The sequence below is a fragment of the Osmia bicornis genome, chromosome 13 (assembly GCF_907164935.1).
Source record: "Osmia bicornis bicornis chromosome 13, iOsmBic2.1, whole genome shotgun sequence".
NCBI lineage: Eukaryota > Metazoa > Arthropoda > Insecta > Hymenoptera > Megachilidae > Osmia > Osmia bicornis.
Genome location: NC_060228.1, coordinates 1650311 through 1676720, shown reverse-complemented (window position 1 = coordinate 1676720; position 26410 = coordinate 1650311). Strand labels below are relative to the sequence as shown.

Here is a 26410-nt window from a genome sequence, read left to right as displayed (position 1 = left end):
CTTTCATTTCAGTAACAAAAAAAAAAAAGAGAAAACGAGAAACAGACGTCGCCAGAAATGAAACCAAGGATCCTACAGAGCGATCGGAAAGGCGAACAAGGATCCACGACGTCCTCGAGGGGGACGGAAGCCGCTCGTTCTCGAAGAACAAAAATTCTATGGAACTAGAAACCGGAAGAGGAGCATCTCGACCGTGAACCTGGAATTGTTTGCGCCTTCGAGCACGAAGATTCGTTAATGCACGCACACGAGCCTGCACACTTTGTTCTTTCTGTTCGACACGAACAGGATCGATGAATTTTTAACCCACCGCTCGAATCGCGCCAGTTGTTTCTGAGAAATAAGAAACCATGGATGAAAGTTCAGTGAATGATATCGAAGAGATTCTATCGTTGATACTAGAGTTATAGAGAAGATTTTCCGATCGAACAGACGGGTTTTTCAATTTCGAACTCGTCAGCAGAAAATGGAACGCGATTCGATGACTTCCGGGACAACTGGCGCGCGTTCCAGCGGTCTCTCGTTATTTCCGGGATTTCTGCGTGCCGATAAATCGACAGGAAACGACTGTAGTCACAAGGTGAACCAACGACACGCTCGCTTTCTCCGATCATTTTCCAAACATTCTTGGAAGCGTGCCAGGAAAGAAATAATTTACCTTTTTGCGGGAGTACTTGGTTTCTCCGCTCATTGAAACAGTCTTTATTTAAAATTTTCATTTGAAAATGTAAATTGATGTAAAAGTACCCGAAGAATGGAGATCTGGAGCGCTCGACTCTCTTTAAAAAACTTCTCGGAAACGTGCCAAGAAAGTAATACGAAGGTTGACTCTTTGTGTGAGCAATTGGGTATCTATTGAAGAATTAAGCTTTCTCTTCGCCGTATTGTTTCGAAAGTTAGAAACCTCGAAAACTAATTAATCAGCATCAAAATGTTGTATTCGAGAATCAAAAAGGAATAATCTTTTGATTACAGTCGTCTCAGATCCTTTAGGTGTCCCAGGTATAGATGTAAGGAGTTGATTTTAAAAAAAACGTCCTCACCACACAAAATCATTTCGTGGAAAATTGAAAAATTGGAAAATTAATCGATCCCTGTGAAACGATGCAATTTCGAAAGAGTTTGTTTGCGCTAGATTCGTCTAGGTAAATGGTACACTTGTATATTTGTTATTAGTAGAGCTTAGGAATGTATCTTATCGTTAGGCATGAGCTTAATTAATGGCTGCAGCATTTTTCCTTTGAAAACACAAGTGAACCATGAACGGTCAATATTTTTATTTTAAATGGCTTGAAATTTTTTAAAAATTTCAAGTTTCGAATAATATTCCAGCATGATGACACTAGTCCACCACTACTAGAACTCTCTACTAATAACAAGTACAAATGATCTAGCTGTGAAAGCGTCGAGATGTAAAATAAAAAGAAAGACGAAGACAGTGAAAAAATAATAAAGTTTTACGAGCGCGCTCGTAAATCGGCAAAGCAGTGAAACGAGAAGTGATTTTGGAGCGTGTATCTGAAGCGGGTCGCGGAATGATCGCGCGCGTTTGACAGGGACCCACACGTACCTTTTACCTTGGTACTCTAAGTAAACGTAAGATGATGCCCTCGTTCTTTCAAAAACTCTCCGAAGTCCAGTTTCCGTTCTTTATTTCCTAGATTCTAGATAATAAACTATATCGATAAATCGAGCAACCGATTCTTATCAAACGGATCGATGCATTGGGTTGCATATTCTCTTTGTATCGGTTCGTTTCATTTCAAATTTCAAATAAAATAGGATAAGAATCGGTGTTTCAATAAAACTTTGCTCGCTGTAAATAATCGTGAATGGGGAGTCTCGTGTTGTCTGTAATTAACTTTGTAATTAAAACGATCTGACGAATGAACGCAAACAAAGAAAGAGAAAAAGGATATATATATATATGCTATATTATAAAAACAAATAAAAAGAAAGAATATATATATACACATACACGTGAAGATATATTATACAGGTACACGTGAGCAGGTACCATTCGAAATACAGGTGATAGAACAAACACACATACAGACATATACAAATACACATAAACACTTGCAGCACCCTCGCGTCGCGCAATAAAATAAATTCTAAATCAACTTTCGAACTAGTATGCATGCCTGAGTGTGTGAGAGGAAAATATTGTTTCGAGGCATCGAGCCATTTTGTTTGAAAAAAAAAAAAAAAAACACTTCTGTAGTTTTAACGAATCATGAAATGCGACTATTGCACAACGGAAGGGTTAATTTGAATTATCGCGACTGCTTACATTTGAAAAATTGCAAAGAATCTTTTTCGATTATTATTTGAAGATAAATGTTCTTTCAATCGAGAAATTGAAATGTCTTTTTTATTTTTTAAAACAATCTCGAGCAATTTGTGCTTAAGAATTGACCGACTGATTAAACTTGTTTTCTTTTCGGTGAAACAAAAGAGAACGGAAGCACTGATCGACTTTGAGAAAATGTTTTTCTTTTTTTCGCTCCATGAATTACTTCGTTTCTCCTCAAGCGTTGAATGCTTTTCATTGAAAAATTGATTGGTCCGTTCAACCTTCCGCCATCTCGTCGATGTTGTTCGAGAACTGATTTTTCTGCTCGCTTTATCAAACCTATTAGCTTGTAATTGCCACGAGTAAACGCAGCGACAAGATAGCGGTCAATTGAAGTCTGATAATCAGGTATCGATTGCATTTAATGGAAGAGCGTGAAATAGAATGTTTCAAATGTAAAGGAACAGTTGAAATATTGTTAATTTAATCTCTTCATGGATTTCATTCAAATACATTTATCATAATATAGTTTTTAATTTTAAATAAGCACGGATTTTTTAAATTTTATTATAAATCAGCTAATTTATATCGTTAATTATTATTCCTCTGATCGATTCGATCCTGAAGAGATTAAATTTTGTACAGCTCGGTGCCTCGTTTATAGAAAAATTCGTATACGCGAATCCAAATGAATGAAAAACAGAAAGATTATTATATAATATAATCGTAGAGATAATCAAGAGTAATGTGTCGGATCCTTTGTCGTCCAAACAGTTGCGATTTCGTCGTAAGATTGCGAATGAAAATTTGCGGTTAAGTAATCAAGTCTAATAAAAAGAAAAAAAAAGGAAGAATATTAAAATCGAACGCAGTTGCAAACTGAGGCTCGAACTTAATCCGGATTTCGATATCCTTTTTCCCTACTTCTGCGAATTATTTCACAAACTATAACAATTATTTGTTTCTTGTAAGAGAAAGGGGGTTATTCGGGTTAAGTTTCTAAGCCAAGTTGCCTCTGCAAGTACGGAGTCATTGAAGAAGCGAATAAAGAAAAGAAAAGGAAGAAAAAAAAAAGAAACAGAAAGAAATTGTACGATGAAAATACAGCAGCGTGCGTGAGTTACTTCAAGATTAGTTGTTGAAACTAATTAGCCTCTGGTTGTTGGCGAGTAGTCGTGCCTTTGCTTCCGGTTCGCGATTCTTCGTGGATCTTCCTCGATCTTCGACTTCCAACTTCCTCGACGTTCCTGGTAATCAAATTACCTGGAAATTGTGCCGTTAATCGTTTTGTGCACGAGTAATTCATCAGCTTAATCGATTGGTCTTCGGCAAGCAATCTTCGGAGGATGAAAGAAAATAAAGAAAAGCAACGATAGCTCTTGCGAGCGTGGAAGAAATTTGAAAAATATCAGAGGATTGATATAATCGAGGGAGAATTTGGCAAAAATATTTTCCTACGTCCTGCAATTCTTTTTCTCGACGTGCACAAAGAGATAGGAGAAATGGAGGAAAGGATGGAGGAAAATAAGAAACGTCGGAGAATTGATTTTAATCGGCAGAAACTTTGCCAAAGATATTCTTCTCCATCCTGCGATTCTATTTCTCGACGTGTACGAGTAGATAGAAATAGAGGAAGAGACGGAGGGAAATATTGGATACGGAAGAGGTTCGAGAGTGCAATTTTCGAGGTACGAAGGAAATGGAGGAATGATAGCCTCTTGGAAGCACGCGAGAGACCAAAGAAATATCATAGAATCGATGTTAATTGACAGAAAATTTGTCATTGATATTTTCTTCTATCCTGTAATTCTTTTCCTGGACGTATACGAAGGACTAAGAATGAAAGGAGAAGATCGAGAGAGCACGCGATCGAAGGAAGCAAAGAACACGAATAACGAGTCTTTCAATTCACTAACGTACTGCCAATATTTCCGATGCGACGCGTTATAACTTTAATAAGGGTTTAAGGCAAAGCGAAGGGGTAGTGGTGAATAGGTTCGTCTCTTTCTCAGATATCCTGACAAAGGACTTTCCTGTGATGCTTCCGATGGGACTTGACTCAGAGAGTTTGGCTTCTCTTGAACGTAAAATACGAGTATTTTATTGTATAGGAAGAGCCATGATCATTTTCATGAAATTTTTAACACCCTGGAACATTGTAGAAATTTCAATTCATCATATGCCGTCGATACAATTATTATTCGCAGTTTAAACGAGAAGTTTCTTTTCTACAAATTGCCAATACACAAATAGAAAGAAATCAATTTCAATTAATTCTAAACCATTATCTATTTTCCTGTGGGTGTTCGTTTACTTTTCTGCGTGGACAAGAGAAACCAGCCCTAGAGAAGAGAAGCGTTTTATTTCACCACTATAGAACAATGCAGTGCCAATGGTCATTTTACCTCCGTTTTTTCTCGTGGGAAAGTCGATGAATCAACGCGGAAAAGCTTGAATTCGTGTACGGGTTCGATCGATTCGAGCCTCTGTTTTCACTTTGTTTCATCGTCGATTAAAAGCTGCGCACCCTCCGCTCGTCCCTTCGCCCGCCGTTTACACCCTGGTTGCTTTTCGCATCGTGAAAGGAAAAGCAAGCGATCCTTTTCTAACCAGGACACCGTCCACAGCACCTGTGCGAGCGTACCAGGATCGACGAATTTTCCTGACACGCTCGGTAGTAATTGCGATTCACGGTGTTCGACAGGGAAACACGAGGGATTTTCAAAATTTCCACCACGTTTTTCACAATTTCCGACTTTCCCAACGAATTTTCACTCTCGGAGATTCATACAATGGATACCATATCGAAAATATTACTATGGATATAAGATTTAGTAGAAGACGCGTTAATTTCCCTTACTACTACATGAACTTAAAAAAAAAAAGAAAAGGACAGTCGGTACTTATCCTATCTCGGAATTTTTGGAGATCCCTTTCCTGATAATTAAATAATTACGTGATGCTGATCGTGGCGTGCGTCATCGAATGACGATTTAAATCTCGCATTCTGGATAACAGATTATCGCCGATGTCGAGGATCGACGGATCTGCGTGCAATCTTCTGCACGTAAACAGGATTTCTCTCGTCAAAATCCCTTTGTTATTTGTATATTTTCTTAATCGATTCGCGAGAGACGAGAGTAAGCTCGTCGCTTATCCTTTCGAGCTGTCACAGTGACGATATCTGTAATTGTCTCTAATCGTCCCCCTTTGAATCGATTTGAATCTTGAAAATTTCGACGCTGCATCGACCGATGTTAGAGTACTATTAGAATTAAACTTATGATAAAAGTAGATCGTACGCGTGTTTCGATGACAAATCGCTGAACTTTCGAAAGGGAAGCGACGGGCTAGATTTTGTGCAAGATATCGCGTGGAGGGTTGTGAAGAGACACTCTAGAGCAGACTTTTTCAGGAGCATCCTCTATCTTACCTTCGTTTAACCCTTTTCTGACTGGATGTCACGTATTCTGTCACGTATTCTACCCATGCAAATTGAACCTTAACACTTTGACTGCCACGCTAAAGCCATTGAAAATTTCAATCTTACGTATATTATCTTTAAAATACTCCATTATATTCTTGTCCATATTTTCAAGTAATTAATACGAGTATTTGCAATTAGGTAAGTCAAAGAATTCCTAATAATGAGTGATGGATTCTTCTTGAAATTTAAGCTTGGCAGTCAAAGTGTTAATCAGAGCAGTAATCTTCTGCCTTCTATGAGAACACCAATAGTCTATTAACCTTTCCCTACGTTTCTCCTCTACACAGAGATGTCCCCAATCACCCCTAATTAGACGAAAGTGCGTGAAACACTCTATTCATGGAATAGTCTGCTCTAAAGGATGATATACATCTGGTTGTTGCGTGAACCCTCTCGGAAACGCCTAGTTTCCGATGGACTAATCTAGGTTTGTAAGCGGACACCAGGACAATTGTCTGTTACGCTCTTAAGGAAGGCTCTTCGGAGGGAATTACGCACCGTCTATCGATCGTATTTGGCAATAACAATATTTTTAATCGTAAACTGTAAAAAAAGAGAAAGAAAAAACAGAGGTATATATATAGATATATATACATACGTAAAAACGTGGACGAAGAAAACAAGTTTTAGTGGGGACGAAGAGGTTTTATCGACAGCGGTGAACCGCCGCGGCCGGCACGTTGTAACGAGTACACCTGATAGATGTATTATAACTAGGAAACGGGGTGAAGACGTTTTAGCCAGTGGTGTTGTCCGTCTTCGGTAGCTTCCACGCCTTACTCAAAAAAGTGAAAAATAAATTCAAATTCGTATTTAAGATCTCCCAGTGTCTTTCATTCTGTTTGCTAACCAATTTTTACATTTTATTGCAACATTCTTTTTGTAGTAGAAACATTTTATTTTCCAATGTTTCCACGTGTATCGGATCGGTAATTCGATACACAACCAGCAAATATATCACGTTAAATTGATATTTGCTATCGCAATAAAGCAGCGTTTATCATTTATCGTTGACACTCTGCGTTCCGATACGCCAATACACCGATGCATTGATACATCGATACAGCTTGGCATTTACATGGCGAGGGTAAGTTGCCAAACTCTCCAATGGCATAGTGAAAGAAAACACTGGCCCACGAAATTAATTGGTGTTTGTCGAACGGTAGGGCGGAAAATCGATTGGTGTTTGTTACGCGTGTACATGAACAGGACGTGCTCGTTACCCGGTGGACGGCTTAAACGGGACACTATGGTGTTTGCAGATCGACAATTTATTACTAGATCGTGTACATTGGTTTCTGTCACTTTTTCGAAGACCGCTTAGGTTGTTTTATCTTCAGATCGCCGCACAGTGGTCTAGAACAGAAACTTAGCTGTTCTGGCTTTGAAATGAACAGAATAATCCATAATTTCTTAAGTAATGGGATTTATTATGTATTATAATTAAATGTCAAAAATATTTTTTATAAACAAAGGCAAAAATAATTGTTATAAACTGTTGTAAGCGATAATAATAATCTATTATTGTAAAAATTTGCTATTTAATGTTAATTATCTAATTAACGCATCACGCAATTCCGGCGATGACTGCGCTTTAAAAAATAATAATTTTCGTTATGGGGCAAAGTGGGCCGTGATTTTGCAATGATTATACAGGATGTTTGATAACAGATGGGAGATTTTTTAAGGGGTGATTCTTAAGGATCAAAATAAGATTAAAATCAAGAATGATGAAGTAGCGTTTGCGACTTTGTTTTCCAGTAATTACCGTTTAAAAATCGGAGTAAAAAGCGCCTAAAATCTGCAACCTGCCCAGTACCGACGACTGAACGTCAGGTCAGCAGGGGCGAGTACAGTCATAACCAAGAATCATTGAATAGTAGAAACTTACATCGTGCTATTCTGTTTCTCGGTACTGCAGCATTCGGCTTTCTCTTCTTGGTTATGACTGTACCTACCCCTGCTGACCTGATGTTCAGTCGTCGGTGCTGGGCAGGTTGCAGGTTTCAGGCGCTTTTTATTCGAATTTTTAAACGTTAATTACTAGAAAACAAAGCTGCAAATGCTATTTCGTCATTCTTGATTTTCGTCTTATTTTGATCCCTAGAATCACCCCTTAAAAAATCTCCCACCTGTTGTCGAACCCTGTATAGGGAAAAGTGTGATTCTTTTTAGTTCATTCAGTATTATAGACAAATACCCTGCATTTGCCAAGAAAAATGGACAGGAAATGTAAAATATACTTTGTAGGGTATCAATAAGATCAAAGTTAAATTTTCCGGTGAAAAATGGTGGTCATGAAATTACAATCATTAATTTTCATTAATGTCACCGTTTTCGAAAGTGGTGAACATTCGAAAAGCTAAATACATTTGATGAATATCGATATGAGAAAATCGTTTTTTTAGCAAATGAATAACTAATTCTTCGATCTGCACCACTGTGCGGCGTGGCACAACTGCGCCGGTCAAGAACGCTGATAGGAAAGAAAATGGCTCGAACTTTTCCCAAATTATTTAGGATAAATCGTGAATTTTTTATTTTTCTTGTAGAAGATTCAGTCGAAAATAATTGAAGGTACAGACGTTGTAAATAATTCGAAATTGCAATAGATTTCCATGCATTTGATGATCAATCGCTCGGTTTAGGAATGACGACAGTCGGTCCTTAACGAGATCCCTTCATTTGCTTAATTAACTATCGACTTTCCGTCGTCAATCTTGTTAACGAGAAATCTGTCGATCGTTAATAGATAATGCAGCGAGTCAGAACAGACAGTGAAATAATGATTCTACTCCCGGACACAATAGACAAAGAAATTCGGTTCGAGTTTGTACGTCACGATCGAAATTATTCGGTAATTACTAGGCCGTGATTCGACTCGAACGATATAGTAGGTAGGAATTTCAACTACGTCAAGAATAAAGTCGAATCGGGAAGCGTTTTAATTAAAACCGTATTCGGGAATCGAAGAAGAAAAAGAAGAAGATGCAAACGCTCCTATTATCGACGATTCTGCGTCAAAGAGAGTATTTCGTAAAAATATTATTCGACACGGTAACCCAGTTCGAATTCACCGGTATAGAAGGCTGGTGATCATTCGTGGAATACTTGGACGAAATTAGCAAACGGGGGATCTCCATTGATTTACGACCTACAATCGCCGACGAAGATTTGATTGCCCCGGGTGCAGAAAGGCGTTCTAATTATCGTGCTGCTGTACACACACGTTGCGCGTTTCACGCTGTTTCTAGATGAATTTAGGACAAACGCAGACAAATTGCTGCTTTGAGCTCGCTTCGTTCAACTTGAAGCAAGTCTGACGAACATTAAAGCTACATTTTCAGGTAATAGTGAATCGCAACTTTTCCTATTACTATCACCGTCTAGTTAAATGAGCATTTATGTCTAAATGCGTATCAAATTTTCATTTGATAGAGGCGATTAATTGCTATGACTTTTTCGATAGTTGCGTCAGATAGAGCTAATTATTCATTGCTCGAATTTTCAAACAAATAAAGGAAATTGAAATACCATGCATAGATAGTATTCAACGATCCTTGGCTGAGCAAATTATAATTAGAATTCAACTGAAAATTCAACCCATTTGTATCCGCACACGATGATTGCCAATTATCATCGACCGCGGGATAATATGCAATGTTTACTTATTATCAGCCGCGGAATATTCCGCGATCGGCGATATTCTTCTAGATCATTTATAAAAGATTACCATATTAATCCTTTGCGGACGAATGTCGCCGCAAAAGCGGCAAAAAATGATTTCATTATCTATACCAGGGGTAGTCAATTTTTTACCTCCCGTCCACTTTTGTATCTCTGTTAGTAGTAAAATTTTCTAACCATTATAAAGTAGGGAAGTAACTTTACTTGTAGTAAAGGAAGTAAGGAAGTAGTAATGGAAGTAACATTTCCATTTCAATGTTTTTAACAAGTCAATTAAATTAAAAAAAAGGAAAGTGCCACAGTATCGGACAAAACTCCGCGTCCACCATGAAAGCTGAAAAGCCCACTAGTGGGCGGTAGGGACCAGGTTGACTACCACTGATCTATACCGTCATTCGGTATATTTCCTAATCTGGCAATACTAACCCTTTGAGTATATTTAACGCTTCAGTACATCATATCGCTTTATGCAAAAAATATATTCGACCTAGCGAGTAGTACACTTGAAAAAGTCCTCAACTGCAAAGGGTTAATTAAAAAAATTACACGACCCCCAGTCGTGTTACAACCGCTCCGTACTCCGGGTAACACTTTCTCCATCTCATTTTTTATTAATAACTTTAATATTACTTTTCGTGAAGCGAAACTGCTGTAGTTCAATAATGTCGGATACCTATGTAAGATTTTCGTAAATGTTATAGTGTTTGCGTAATCGTCGTTCAAAGTCAAATTGCCATTTTTGACCCTGATCTCCTCTACGGTGAGACGGGCCGACTGTTAATTGAACGTCTCAGATGAACAACACTTGTAGCATATTCAGAGCTATGATGCAAATGGGTTAACCATACTAAAAGTACTAGCCAAAAACACATTCGAAGTGTTAGAGTTTCAGCCAGGGGAGGTTTATTGACAGGAAACTAACTGTTTTAGCGGCAAGGAGTCACCATGTCACTCTGGAAAAATTCAGAGTGACCGAGTCGCCCTCCACCCTCCCAAAAAAATGCAGAAGAATCTGTTCGCCCTTCCAAAGGTAACGCGCTAAGGGCGCAATAGAAAGGAGGAACAGAGGAATTACAAAAGGATCGACAGGGTAGCAAGTCAATCAGAAGCGCATTAGCAATTGAGAGAGACAGTAATAGATAGAGTTCAGACATAGCATAAAACATCATTCAATTTACAATTTTCACACACACATCCCACGAAACACAAGAACACACAATAAATATTTCTACCAACACCACGTGTCACCATCACTACGGTCCCAAGCCGTTCAACTTGGGTGGTCCTTCGACATCACCTTAGACGGCACATAGTGCAATATTTGGGAACTTGACCGCACCCTAACACGAAGTGTAAGTTGCATCAGGAGTGTGACTCGATATTATAGGGCAAAGGGTTAGAAATGCTAGGCGTCGATGCAGTGAAAGCACTAGAGATAAGAAGGGGCGTGCGAAGAGAAGGGAAAAGAAAAGGAAAATCGACAGAGGCATATAATTTCAAGCTTGCTATGGAGACGGGCCAACGGAAGAGATTAAGGGGTGAATTCGAGAAGGAGGGGTTAAATCGTTGAAACTGCGAGCCTGCACAAAGGGTGCCGACTGAAAGCTTGTCCGCGTAAACAGAGAAAGAGAAAAGAAGAGAGGAAAGTATCTTCATCGTGGCTTGACAAAGCCTCTCTCATGATAAAATGCTATGATTAAAAACTCTCTCGCCTACCGCACCGGACCCGTGCTTTTTGTACACGTACACGTCTGCTCTATTTGGAGTATTGTAGTCTTGGTTTTGGTAGAGGGGTTGAGTCACCCTTTTAGCGTTCCGTCACTCTAGTCTGCGCCACCCTCTCCGAGTAAAAGCTACCTACCGGATGGCTACACAGACGCTGTGAAAGAACGGAGAAAGACGGGGAAAATTTTTAAGAGGAGAAAGAGAGGAACAGAGAAATAGAAGTAGACAGACAGGTGGCAGTTGGATCGGTCTGCAAAGCAGCGTTTTCAAGGAATGAAACGACCTCAAGTGGTGGCGCGGGCTGGCCGAAAACAGATTGCTCGAGGGGAAAAGCTGTCGGAAAAATTATTATCGTTACCGTCGTCCAAAACGTGGCCGAGGAAAAAATAGAAAGATAAGCAGTGAAATGAAATGAAATTAAATTGAATTAAATGAAAGGAGAGTCAGATCGTATCACAGGTGCTAGAAGAAAACATGGTTAAATCCGTTTATATACTCTTTTAAAGTGCTTTGTATAGGGTATTCTAAAAATAAATTATCCAAATTTCCTGTTACATTAACAATAGAGGAGAAGGTACACATATGAGATAGGGTAGAAATATGAGATACCAAGATTTAACGCCGCATTGAAAATTTTAACAATGAAATTGAAAAAATTCTCCCCCCTAACACCATTGAAGAATGGAACCTGGGTCATTCATGAGCCAAATTTACAAAACGTATACAAGGGTATAAACTTAAAATTAAATGTATAATTTTTAAATGAAAGAGTTTTATATATTGGAAAAATAATTTTTGAAGAAATAGTGTAAAATTTAGAAAATAAAATACGAAACTGAATTAAAGTTGGGGCTCTCTGCATGGTTCACCATCCGAGGGTTAACAAATGCTTTAGCTTTTAGCCGCAATAGAAAGTTTCTACGCGTGCTTCTTAAAGTGAAATTTACTTTGGTGAATTTTAAGAAAGCAAAACCGGTAAGTTATATTATAATAATGATAGTATTAGTATATCGAAGGATATATGAGGTATTTGTGTTTTGATTATAATAAACAATAATAGATAGTGAAATAACAAATTGGTAGAAATATGAGATGAGTTTCGTAGCAATATGAGACCACATTTTTAAATTTATTGCTAAATAATAAAATGAACATGTGAACATATAAAATATTCATATTTTACGATAAAAGATTTTACGGTAAAATCGTGTCACGTATGGGCAAAATAAAACAAACGTTTCGTTCAATGGTAGTTGTCTTATTATATTTGATGTCCTATTCTATCTTAATTTTATAACTTTATTTTTCTTAAAAGTAACATTGTCTCATATTACTATTCGAATTAGCCCAAAGCTATAAATTAGAAAAAGTGAAAAAAATAACAGATGTCTTAAAAAGTCTATAATATTTATATTTATAATATTATATTTATGATTTTTCTATTTATGCCTATTTTGGGACACTCTACATTTAAAAATAAAATGAATATCCCATATTTGTACCCTCTCCTCTATACGTAAGCACAACAGTGTTACGCTGAAAGTTTTGAGAATCACATCTATGATTGTTTAAAGAAAAATCACTGTTCAATCTTCGAGCACAGTTAACAACTTTGTCCAACTTTAGCTCTTCAGCGATGGTGTTGTCTCCAACAACTTCCATACGCGATCTTATGCATAGTTTCCCAAAGCTTTCAGTGTTAAACCGGTATAGAAGGGTAGCGAAGAAAGCCCGTTGAAAACTTATTAAAAGGGAATCGTTCTACGTTTATTATTAAAGAGATAAGAGTAGAGAGTGCAGAAGAACTGACGACGATAACGACGACGACGACGACGACGACGACGCGTTGTTTTAATTAAGCAGCAGAGGGAGAAAGTGGAACATCTTTTTCGAGGCAACGTTCCGTCACCTAGAAACCAAGCCACCCATTCGACCGCGTCACAATTACGCCAACTTACGTGTGGATTTAATTATTCTCCACAAGCAACCGGAGCAACCGTGTTCGTTCCAATTAATTACTGCTGGTCGTTTACCGGCAAACAAAATGTGTCGCGATTCAAAGAGGATGCTAGCAGGAGAAATAACGTCACCCTTTGTCGATCACCAATTGTTTTCTCTCTCGTTAACTGTGCCCTTCTTTACCATATCTCTGCTATGTAAATGATCCAGTTTGTGCAAGGATGACTTAAGTTTTTGCTTTTTAATCCATCAGGAGATTCCAAAATAAGTAGTACAACTCAGAAAGTGGTGATCCTACGTTCTTTAACACTAGAACTACCAAAGGGGTCAAAACGACTAGTTTCCATTTTCTTATTTTAAATTATAAATTTTATCGAGGTATTTTTATTGAAATATATGTTGGCCGTTATCAAGCTAAAGAATGAATGTATATATTAAATTATGTTTCATCTATTTGGTAATCTAGGTACATTATTTTTAACTTAAAAATAAATGTAAATCAAACGTCGGTAGTTCTAGTGTTAAATGGCACCATATAATCTTGTCCGTGTTCATTAGGTGTTAGCAAACGGTGCAGCTGAAAAGTTAAACAAGAGTAAAAAAGTATTTACTTTCTCGATCTCAGGAAACAGATCTTCCAGTTCCCTTTCTTTTCGTACTTACTTCACTTTCTACTCAGCAATTTGGCAGTTAAATTCATTATAAGACGAATTCAACAGCCAGATCGAATTTTCCATGATGGTAAGTCAAATTTCTGCAAGAATTTCGAGCGCAGCTGTCAATTTTGCGGCACTTAAAGTAACTTAGAGACTCTCCAAGCTGAAACTTTCACGACTTTAGAGAGCTTTCAGTGGTTTCAGCGAGCAGGTTTCATCGATCCGGTGGCAGGAAGAAGAGGGGACAAAAGTCAGGAAACCACGATTCACGCAAGCCAGAATTCTCTCGAACGAATAAATGAACTGTTTCTGAAAACTTGACGTCTCTTTCATTAACCTGTCTACAAGTTTGTTTCTTAGTCACAGTTTACTTAAGTTCACTAGATATTTTAGTACTCCTTTTACTTGCCCTTAGAATCTGCGATCTCATATAACGAACGAATGGGTAGACAGAGATTCTTTCTTTTTTTCTTGTTCAAAATATTACAGCGACAATACGTTTCAGAAATCAATCTACGTGTCTTCGGATCGGGTGAGTACATTTGATCAATCGATATATTATAATACATTTTTTGTGGAACCTTAACACCTTCGAGACCGACGATGAATCCTATTTTTTATACTTTACACGACTCATAATTACAGTCATGATTAAATTGCTACCCTCTGGATATCGTTTTACGATAATTCTCTGCCCTCGAACGTGTTAACGCGACTTAATCAGTAAATACTTATCATTAATTAAATTAATGTACGACCGTATTCGACGGTGCTTGTTTTCTATATATAAAAGGCATTGAAAATTTTTCTAGCAAACTTTCTCTCGTAGAAAAATCATCCAATTCGTTCGAATCTTTGTTAACTGCGATACTTATTTTCTATTTACTTGATTCTAGGATGAAATTAATTTTCCAATTTTCCGAACGAATGAAAATGTCATCGAGCAGCAGTTAACAAAGTTCGAACGAAGCCCTTCGACGATTTTCATCTTTCTTCTCACTTCTGTTCCTTTCGTCAAAGGAAACTGGTCCATCTTATAGGAAGGTACTCCAATAGACGACATTCAAGATGAGAAAAGAAAACGGAAAAAAGAATCTGGAGAATTTGTCGATGTAAATCGCAGTCGCCCGACCCTGGCAGCAGGTGTCGTATTGAACGGTCGCAGGTCTCACCGGACTTCTGCTTCTCTCGGAATCATTCCTCATCGGCGTCTGTGAACAAAATGGCGGGTTAATTACCTAATTAACCAATTAAAATAATATTTGTTTTTGCTCAGGTGTATTTTAAGTAGAAAGCTCTCGGTCGCCGAAAATGTTCGATCCATTTGCTTTCTCGTTTTCCGTTTACACAAGCGGAAGCATGAAGAATTTAAAGGGATTCCGTGGTAAATATACGCCAGACCGAGCCCGTTAATTAGACCTGCATCTGTACACGTTACAAACGGCCTCGTTTTCATATTAACGCGTTAATAATTAGCCGCGGAAATGTTTGCTTTACGACAAAAAATCGGTATCTACTCTTGGAAATCTTTTCGGCATCTCTACCTTTAAGCTAGTGAAATTAAAAAACCAAGCGTGTCGTATGTTACTAGCTCCACCGGATGTTCTGAAACATCTGTTCAAGCTTGTATTACCTCAGCTAAACTGTTCCATTTCGTTTTTCTAAAGTCACTATAGAAACTTCTCCTTTTTTAGGCAAGCAAAGTGCACTTTTTTCCTCGACTGCATTGAGTTTACTAGCAGAAACCTGGAATTCAGCCACGTTTCCATCAATGTTAGCCATTCATTAATACCCTGGTCCGGCGTTCAGAAACGCTTAACCCTACTAATTGTAAGTTCGAGATGTATAATTCCCTGTGGCTGAATGGGAAACGAGAGCATGCCACGGTTTCGTGAATTATGCCGGTTGCCAATGAAAACGGGCCACCGTTTCTCTACCCTTTGTGCAACCATTTTCCGTAAATTTTCCTCTTTTCTTTTCTCTACTCGAGCCTGAGATATAGGTTGTTCGTCTTCCATGTTCATCGCTAGGTCATTCACGCGGGTCAATTAACCCTTTGCGGTTCGAGTGTGCCTCCCATGTGCAAACCCAATTAACTATCTTAAGTAATCTAACTAGTAACCCAATTAAATATTGTATAATATCTGGGAAGCTTGAAAAATCTGGCCAAAGGACAGCTTAAGACAGATATTACCATAAGCCTCGTTTAAGTACTCGACACTTTGATGGTCGGATATTTCATCTTAGACTTTTTTCTCGACTGATCTGCGTTCAAAAGCTTTGTACAAATTAATTTGATACCTTTTCTTCATTTTAATTAAAGATTTATTTTTAAACAGCTATAATAATTCCAATTATTGAAATAATCTTTATTGTTATTATGTCGTCTTGTCACTTTTCAAATATTCGAAACCGCGAGAAAATAATAATAAAGACACCGAATTAATTTGTACACCTAATACATTTTGCAAGCTACAGAATGATGAATTTTCAAATTGGGTAATGGGTGGAATGAAAAGTAGAAAAGGAAATGTCGTACTTTGAACTCGTCGATGGCCTCCCTGAGATCTTCGTCAGAATATCCTTTCATGGCTTTGGTGGCCACAGGACCCATGTAGTTGTTCACTACGGCAAACTCCATCAGGGATAGGAACACGAACACGCTGCAAGAGGACATCCAAACGTCGATGGCTTTCACGTAGGAAACCGGTGGCAGTGATTGCTGGGACTGCGTGTTCTGAGTGGCTGTGGACAGAGAGGAGGATCGTTTCTCGGTCAGTAGTTCGGTTCGACTTCTTCGATTCCCTGTTCGTCCCTATGCTAATATTGAATCATCGCATCGACGCACGCCTACGTTACGTTTTCCCAATTGCGTCATAGCCGGTAGTCGCATTGCCATTTCCCTTGTCCCGTGACGATTATTCCATTAAATCATTCCATCGAATTCCTCTGGTGTAGAGGAGAAGGTACGGATATGAAATAGGGTAGAAATATGAGATATCAAGATTTAAACCCCTGCGCAGTATTGATTTTTTTTAACAAAGATTGTATATCAAGTATTACGACGAGTAAAATTCTCTCCCATAACATTCTTGATGGATATCATTGTTTTATTTAACAAACGTTTTACCTTTTGGCCGTAATAGGTGTTTCTTCGTGTGCTTCTTAAAGTGAAATTTACTTTGGTCTATTTTGTGAATTTTAAAAAAGCAAAACGAGTAAGTTATACTATAATCAAAGAATCATTTAAGTATTCGTGTTTTGATTATGGTAAATAATAATGGACAAATTAGTAGAAATATGAGATGGTTGATTCGTAGCAATATGAGACTACACTTTTAAATTTATTATTAAATAATAAAATGAACATATGAACAGATGAAATGTTCATATTTTATGATAAAAGATTTTCTGAAGATTGTTAAGGCAAATTGTGGATTTAATGCCTATCATGCCACTTATGGGCAAAATTCAATTGTTCATAAACAATAAAATAAATGTTTCATTCAATTGTGGTTGTCTTATTGTATTTGATGTTCTGTTATGTTTCATTTATCCTTATTAATGTTCTGGCTTAGTTTTATAACTTTAATTGTCTCATAATATTGGTAAGGGAGACTAGGGCAAGTTGATATAGGGGCAGGTTGATACAATGACACTTTCTGGACGATTATGGCTAGGTATCTGAAATTCATTCGTCAACTGTTGTTTACGATGGAATTTATGTCTATGTTTAGAGGCGTTGATAATTGTTATTAAATTTTTCTTGTTTTTACAACAGCAAAGTAAATATTCAGTTTGGCTTTTCATTTTATCTGGAGATATTATACAGAATATTATATTATAAATGATTGTAATTTGGTAACAAATCACATCAAGAATGAATAATTACATTTCATCCTTTTCTTGTATATGGTCGATATTTTTTGTACAGATGTTTGTATATTCCTACCTCAAATGGGGTACATTGATACAGTGTATCAATTATGCCTTATATTTAATTCGTCTTGAACCTTTTTCAAATTCTCAGCAAGGTGAAAAATGTGTTCAGTGCAATTCGTGAATGAAATGGGCTCACGTAAAATGCGACAAAGATATTCCTTATTATTTATGTATTCAATTCAATTCAATGTTACTCGGATTTAGAAAGTGATTAATTCTTTATTGTTCACGCTATATTGTTCCTTGAATAAAAATAGATATTTATTTTATACCTGTTTCATTTATGTATATTATGCAAGCAATATAAAGTAATGTATTTTAAGTAATAAAAATGGTTATTAAGAGTAACAACAACGTATTTTACATATGTATGAACTGCCTCAGAGCAGCACAACTTGCTGTGGGACAATTCGATACATTTTGCACTGGTTAAATAAACATTTTATAATTATTTTATATGTATTTTACTGGAAGTTTCACTTAGAATATATAAAGAGAAAGGTTCAAAATATATTTTAGCGTACCCTTTTTTACGTAATTGACTCAAACAAAAATTGTTGAAATGAAAAACTGAAAATTGTATCAACTTGCCCCAGTCTTCCCTATATTAAAGGATATTTAAAGTATTTGTAGGAGAGGGAAGAAAAAGGCGTTTTGTCTCGGGATCGTCTGTCAGACTCGCTAGTGGAGCTGACAATAGACGATCTCTGCCCCAGACATCTATCACATCGAAATTCAGAACTTCTATATATTCGAACTGCATGCCGGGCGACCGCTTGCGAGAATACTATCACCGATCATCTTGCCGCCACCTAGCGGTCCCCGGCCCGAACTAAAGGCGTCCGGGGAGACGAAACCCTCTTTCCCCCTCCACTAAACGCCTACATATTTGTATTTGATTATGGTAAATAATAATAGACAGTGAAATAACAAATTGATTAAGATATTTGATTAGTAGCAATATGAGACAGGTTCATATTATTACCACATTTAAAAATTTTCTACTAAATAATAAAATGAACATATAGAATGTGCATATTTTGCTATTAAAAATTTCCTGAAGATTGTAAACGCGAATTATGGAATTAATGCCTATCATGCCACTTGTAGGCAAATTAAAATAATTGCTTCTTTTAACCCTTTAACTGCGGGTACTTTTAGCACAGCCGATCGCTTTAATTTTAAATGATATCATTGAAGTGATATTCTATTTTAAAAGATTTTTTTTATTGTATTTATTTTATTTTTATTTCAGTGGTATATAAGCCACAGCCGCTACTTGATGTTAGCAAAAATTAACGTGTTATTTATATATCACACCTGCCTCTGGCTATAATTTTAGTATGTGCTTTATAAACCACATCCGCAGTTAAAGGGTTAATTGTGGTTGTCTTATTACATTTGACATTCTGTTATGTTTAATTTATCATGGTTAATGTTCTGTTTTAGTTTTATAATTTTATTTCTACCAAAAGTAATACTGTCTCATATTACTACTCTTTGTCATCAATTAAAAAAATTGAAAAAAACAAAACAGAAGTTTTGTAGGGTCTATAATATATGTATTTATACATCATATTCCATATGAAATTTCCCAAATTTCTATGTTGATTTTTCAAATCAAATCATTTCTATGATTTTTCTATTTATGACTATTCTGAGATTTTCTATATCTAAAATAAAATGGGTATCTCATATTCATACCTTTTTCTCGGGCGGAGTATAGTTTGCCGGTCCCGAGTCAAAAATATATTTGACCAGGCCCATTCAATAGTATATTTGGCCGGTTCGGGGATTAAAAGTATACTGTTACTAACAAAACTAATAAAACATTGACAAAAAAATAATAAAACTAACGGTAAAAAAAGCTAACCCCGCTGTTTAGAGTGCAGAATAAGGGGTGGTCGAAGGCCCCATAATACAGGGAGATTCTCTCGGCGCGCAACACAATAGCCGCCCCGCACAATGGAACCCTGCTGTGTTTGCGGGCAAAAAGCCCAGGAGGTCAAGTCGTCGGACCCAAGACACACAGAGCAGTCTTGGGTCCGACGACTTGACCTCCTGGGCTTTTTGCCCGCAAACACAGCAGGGTTCCATTGTGCGGGGCGGCTATTCTGTTGCGCGCCGAGAGAATCTCCCTGTATATTGCAGGCCTGTCTAACCTGCGGCCCGCGGGCCACTCGAGGCTCTTTCCCCTACCACGGAGCTCGCGTTCGGCTCCCCCCACTCTTCTAGTTGGTTTCTCGACTCTTCCAATATTTGACGCGTATTCCTAGTCCTAGCAGATACTGCTTCTAGCGAGAAACCGCTGCCCCACTACTAACACTACTGGATGGTGGGGGAAGTCTAAAGCGTTAAGAGTGGGAGCAGTGGCTCTTTCGCTTCTAGCAGTTAGACAGGCCTATATATTGTATAAATACAATACCGGGACCGGTAAAGTATACTTCACCCTATTTCTCTATTACTAATTAAAAATGTAGAAACCCAATCGATCCACGTATTTTCCTTTCCAAGGAAAATGAAGAAAGTCGCCTCTTATTGTTAGCGTCGATAAATGTGTAACGATAACACGTTGAACACCACCGTGAAATTGGGCATTTTTGCTGGGACGTATTAAAGCTCTAATTACTAAGAATAGTAATAATTAATTGATAAATTTCAAATTTCAAGATTTCTATTTGCCATTATTTGTACCATAGCAATATTACTTAAAATAATGTGTTTCTATTGCTTTCTTTTAATTATTCAGGCGTGTGTAAGTTGCAGGGCCGGTCACCGGTGACCCCCATGACGTTCAACGTGTTAAAAAGAATCTCATCGTTTTGGGAATGTTCGATTTTGAAAGACTACGAGAAAATTTGAATTTGTATGAGCTTACCGAGGGTCAGCAGTGACGTCACTCCGAGAGTGACCCGAGCGGGGATCGCCTCGGGTTTGATCCAGAACGCGATCCAGGACATGACCACGATCAGCGCGGACGGTATATACGTATGGAAGAGGTGATAGCCGAGACGACGACGCAGATTGAACACTATTTGAATGCACGTGAAGTTCCCGGTCGAGTATTCGATCGTGCAGTCGGTCGTGTAATTGTTCGAAATGTCCAACTGCGGCAGCTCGATCTCTGGATTCACCACCAATGGATCCGTCATGTTCCATATGAACACCAGGTCCTGCGTTGTGTGTGACACTGGAAATCGGAAATGATCGTAACACTTGAAAATTGGAACGAAGAGATTTTACAGGTAGCACACGTACAACTTTCGATCATCATTGAGCAAATCTGAGTATCGTGTGGATAAGACTCAAACTTCATCGCGCAGGAAAGAACGAGGGTCAATCTGAAATAAGAAATAACAATTTGTAAACAAGTTGGGTCGATTTAACATCGAATGGACCAGGGGTAGTCAACCTTTTTATGATTTATAAAGTAGGGAAGTAACTTTACTTGTAGTAAAGGAAGTAAGGAAGTAGTAATGGAAGTAACATTTTTTACTTCCACAACAATGTTTTTAAAAAGTCAATTAACCCTTAAATGCATGATTTTTAAATTTTTGATCGAAAAAAATCTATTATATGTAGATTATTATATAAGTTTATGCAAAAATACAAAAAAAAATAATTAGTCAATCCTCATCAATTCTCTTTCTTAAAAATTTTAAAATTTATTAATACATTTAAATTTTTAATTAATATTTTATTTTGATTTGAATTTCTTTCATTTCATCAATAAAATTAATATAAAATTTTTAAACAACAATACAAAATAATAGTATATTTTATTAGTATTTCCCATCGTGGATCATCAAATTAATATACAAGTTCCCCTAAAACCTTATATAACCGCCATATTTTATAATTTTAATGTTTTACATTTAATAACTAAACTTATTTTAAATTAATATAATAGGGTAACTAATCCTAGTTTTATCTAGGATTACCCAAATGTTTAAGGGTTAAATGGAAAAAAAGGAAAGTGGAACGCCACCATGAAAGCTGGAACGCCCACTAATGGGCGGTAGGGACCAGATTGACTACCACTGGAATGGACTATAATTTCGTTGTACTTCTTACTTTGACATGTAAAGTAGAGTCTTGTCGTGATAAAGCCAAAGATAATGATTCGGTATCGACATCTCATGGAAGGTGACCTTCTTCGCGTTCTTGAAGAAGCAGTCAGGCCTCCAGATATTGTGCAGCCAGTCAACGTCCAATATTCTATACTCTTCGGACATGTTCTCCGGAAGTCGAAGTCTCGAATCCCGCCAACTCTGTGCCAGAAATATGTCTGCAACGTACGTCTGAAAATCGTAAACCATGCGAGTCCGCGGGTTTCATTTCAGCCGACCTGTGCCTCTCACCCTATCCCACGCCATCAGGGTTTAATTGGATAGCGTTTATAGAGAAATTACCATAGACTCCTCGTTTATGGAGTCGAGACTGAGCACGGTGACATGGAAGTAGACGATAGTAGGCTGCCCCAAGAACTTCGGCGCCCTGTGCTTGTCGTACTGCTTCGGATTCAATGGTAGGATGTCTCTCAGTGACAAAGAGGCCTCCTTCCTGCCGTACTCCTCGAGATCCGACTCCCTGGAAGAAAGCAGAAGCGAGGAGAAGCGAGGCTGACGGGGCTAACGGGGCTAACTTGTCAATTCTCTGCCCGTTGTTTCTCGCGAACCAGAATTTGCCCGCCATTAGAATACTGTAATTGAGAAATTTATTGCCGTAGGATAACGTGCTTCCACACGATCCTACCATATTCTTGCCGATCTTTCGTTCGAACCTGTCCACCAGTTCACCTATCCATCTATATACAATATGATATTTAGCTTCTATTCAGAATAATATCACGTACTCGAAATTTAATTAAAGAAGCGTTGCCATAACTTATTTCCCGTTGTCTGCGAACGATCTCGTTTTCTCACCTTTGATGCTAAATTTACTTTCGTCAGTAGGCGACAATTCATAATAGCTACTTGTACATTTATAGAATATGGTAATCAAGAAGGTTTCGTGTTTCTAAAACAACCCCCATTCTTTTTTCGGAGTACTTTCTCCGTATTCTTCCACGTTGCAGGTTTCTTTTTGCATTATTTTCGTCCGTATTATAATAGCTACTTGTTTATGTATAGAATATGGTAATGAGGCCAGAAAGCACTGGATGTTTTTCACGCATTACTGTTTTATTCAATTCTGTCGAGTCTAATCAAATAGCTAACAAGAGGCGTGTGTGTTGTCGAGAATATTAAACGTTAATTTTCGATCGAGACCCTTATATAGGGTTATCCAAATTGAGTGTCACATCTTCAAATTGAAATAAAACGCAAAATATTTGATTTTTGTATAGTTACTTTATTTTAATACAGTCTATTTTATGACATTAATTATGAAAAACAATATCATTCAACAGTCCTTCTCCGCTTTTTTTTTGCAAGCTTGATACGTTTGACCAAATTTAACGAACGAGTAATCTTTCACGAGGAGACACCAATTGCCACCAAGATCGGATGATTTAACACCATTAGATTTCTTTTTATGGGGTTTATGGAAAGTGAAGTTTACGCCAATAATTCAAAGACTATTGACGAGGTGAGCAACAAAATTACGGTCGCTATTGATGAAATTGAATTCCACTTGTGTAAAAATATAATGAAAAATTGGGTGAAATGCATCATTGATAATTAATGTCATAAAATAGACTTTGTATTAAAATAAAGTAACTGTACAAAAATCAAATATTTTGGGTTTTATTTAAATTTAAAGATGTGACACTCAATTTGGATAACTCTATATTTAATCCTTTGCCCTGTAGTATCGAGTCACACTCGTGACGCAACATACAGTTCAAATGTGTCAAAATTTAGCTGGTAAATTTAGTACGGTTAAATTTCGAGTTTAATTCTAATTACAATTTGCTCAGTCAACGATCGTTGAATGCTATGTATGCACGATATTTCAATTCTCTTAATTTGTTTTAAAATTCAAGCAATCAGTTGTTAATTCTGATTGACGCAACTATCGCAAAAGTCATAGGAGAAGGGGTTAATTATTAATTTCGATAGAATTGCGGTCGATGTCGCAAATGAGCAAATATCGAGAGCAGCCGGTGTAAAGGAAGTCCACGAACGGTGGCGAGCGAGTCTAAAATATTGCCGCGATTCCGATGAAACAGCAATATCGCGGAAGCCATAATAGGTCTTCGTGCTTGGCACACCTTTAAGTCCGGCCGAGATACGTGTGTTCCTTACATGCGGACATTTTAATATGCTAACCTACGACCTCCGGATCCGGTTTCCCCAAGAATTTCCACTTTCCTTCGCCGCAATTCACCCCTCCGTCCTACGCGCTGATTTATAGGTGGCTCGATTTTGTCGGCTACGTAGCGCGTTAACTCGATTTCAACCCGAGACAATCCAGAAGATTCGATCCAATTCGATATTCGATGCTTTGCATTTACTCGAATGCTACATTTAACGTTTCAAAAATTCATTTCTATGCAGGGTTTTGTTGTTCCAACTTGTGAAAATCATTACCGATTTTGAACTCGTGGAAAAATGAATCATAGCGGATTATTATATTAGGGTGGCAAAGGTGGTCGCGATTGACGTCCGTTTAGCCAGGGGGAACGACTCGAGTGGGCTACTATGATGTGAAACGAGTAGCGCGTCGCGGCGCGGCGCCTTCTAGCGCCGTGAAACCTGCCAAGCCGATAAGCTATGACAAGACTTTCAGCAATTTCCTTTCAGTTTCCTCCAAATTGATTATCAAATATTCATTTCTTCTGTTTTTATCAACTAACCCTTTCGCTACGAAAAATCAATATTCTCAACCACTCAACCACCTTACTACCTGTTTAAAAACAATTTAGAGTTTTCGAATTTTTCCATAGCGAAAGGGTTAAACAATCACAGTACAATTTACGGAGTCTCGAAGAAGTCTTCTTACAATTGGTAAGAAGTTGATGAAAGATAATTGTTAAGGCTCGTAGAAACTTTTTTTAATGGATGTCGATCATTTGGTGCGTTACCTTTCGATCTTCGGAAAGAATCGGTACCCACGCTTTCTCGCCGAAAGTCGAAACGTACTGGACGATAGGCTATCGACCTTAATATGCCAGCCTTCGACCTCCGTGGAAAGTACCGGTTCGCATATTTCCTCGCTGAAACTCGACACAGTCGCGGGTGATGCTTGGGCAGCTTGTACCGTCGCCAGCTTTTGCAACGAGAACGAATTCATCGCGTCCATCTTCGACTCGATTCTCCTCTCCGGAGTACTTTCGATTTTATTTAGAAAATTTCAAGTCATTCAAAATTATTTCAACAAATTCACCTTCGATCGATCCTTTCGATATTTCAATTACCTTAATATTAATATTGTTTATGAAAGTTTTTAAAGTGATCGGCATCGAAAGGGTCGATCGCGAAGGAAATCTCGAAACTCGTCACGTTCCAGCGACGGTATGTTCGTTCTTTTTTTTTTTTTTACAACTAGGCCACGGAATCGTCCTCGAGATCGCGTTATCCAGCGATCGAAAGAGACAGAGACAGAATAAGCAAACGATACAAGTAGAGAGGCACCAGAGAAATCTTTTCGATCGATCGACAACGATGATCGACTCGGGCCAATTAATCGCGGGAAACCTCCTCTCCGCCTTCGATCAAGGCTAATCTCGAGTGTTCTATTCCGATCGCGAGCTTTTAGCTTCCAAACACGTTCGCCTACTCACGGAAAATGTAGGGCCGCCATGTCAAAGAGCGTGTACAGGTAGCAGCATAGGATCACCAGAGATTGCCTCGTCATTCCTGAAACAAACGTGTCCTCTAAAACGGTGTCGTTCAAGTCGTGGATGGAACGATGCAAAATAGAAATTGGAATACCGAGGAGAAATCGAGAAATTTCAGGAAAAACGTCGACCTTTCAAAAACTATTTTAAAACTAGTTGCCGAAGGAAAACGACTGAAGGGTAAAATGTCGAATAGATAAGTTCTAAGGAGCAGAATTCACTAGTGGACCTACTAATCGGTAAGACTAGCAATCAGACGCGTGCTTGAAACACGCTGGAGGAGTGCAGTGTAGAAGAGAATATCCAAACCACCATCCATCGACGAGACACCGAAACAGACTCACCGATCAGCTGTACATTCTATCGTGCCGATCCTCTTTGTCGAATGCAGCAACTGTCGCAGCCGGATCCCCTGGAACCCCTCCTGGAACCAGCCCAGAATCCCTTATCACGATAGTACAGAGCCAGCTTATCGGCCCAGTAGCCACATCCGCCGGAAGGTCCCTCGAATATCCATCAAACCACGCTCGCCTGGATCGTGGTACGCGACTGGATTTCTAACCACTTTGGTCCCCGAATAATCATCGGTCCCCAAAGGGTGCTACCACTCGTAGAGTAGCCAGCGTTCAGTACAGAGGATGACGACGAGCGGCGAGCATCGGGCGGTAGTTTTGAAAATCGAGATCCACCTCACTTCCCGTGCTGTTCCGTCGCACTGGTAAATTTCGAGTTCACGATTCGTCGAAAGAAGGAGAAACCTGTACGAGGATCGGGGACACGACGCGGCTCTTATCGGCGAAAGGTTGATTCGCCACTCGGCCACTGGCCACTGTCGGGGCTTGCTGGTTCTGTAAACCACCCTGCTGTCGGTCGCT

The 26410-nt window shown here is 38.2% G+C and overlaps 1 protein-coding gene across 3 annotated transcripts; it reads right to left on the bottom strand.

Annotated features, from left to right (window-relative positions):
• Positions 1-13961: 13961 nt before the first annotated feature.
• LOC114871756 (glycine receptor subunit alpha-4) lies at positions 13962-26410 on the bottom strand. 3 transcript variants are annotated; one of them, XM_029178068.2, is made up of 9 exons: positions 25880-26410; positions 25479-25554; positions 24780-25025; positions 22165-22342; positions 21827-22053; positions 21011-21093; positions 20631-20942; positions 16350-16555; positions 13962-15021 (listed from the first exon to the last, which is right to left on the bottom strand). In XM_029178068.2, exons 2-9 carry the CDS (start codon positions 25550-25552, stop codon positions 14845-14847), a joined length of 1503 nt encoding a protein of 500 aa, XP_029033901.1. In that variant the 5' UTR covers positions 25553-25554; positions 25880-26410; the 3' UTR covers positions 13962-14844. The 3 variants fall into 3 exon arrangements, with proteins under 3 accessions (XP_029033901.1, XP_029033902.1, XP_029033903.1); XM_029178069.2 differs by having other exon boundaries at positions 24780-24911; XM_029178070.2 differs by lacking the exon at positions 24780-25025 and having other exon boundaries at positions 25880-26408.

Bases quoted from the DNA above. Each gene is read 5' to 3' on its own strand.
- LOC114871756 (XM_029178068.2), bottom strand. From the start codon at position 25,552: ATGACGAGGCAATCTCTGGTGATCCTATGCTGCTACCTGTACACGCTC. The intron at 20,943-21,010 runs GTACGTGTGCTA...TCCGATTTCCAG, and splicing joins CTCAATGATGATCGAAAGTT to TGTCACACACAACGCAGGAC. The intron at 15,022-16,349 runs GTACGACATTTC...TTTTGTTCACAG, and splicing joins AGGCCATCGACGAGTTCAAA to ACGCCGATGAGGAATGATTC.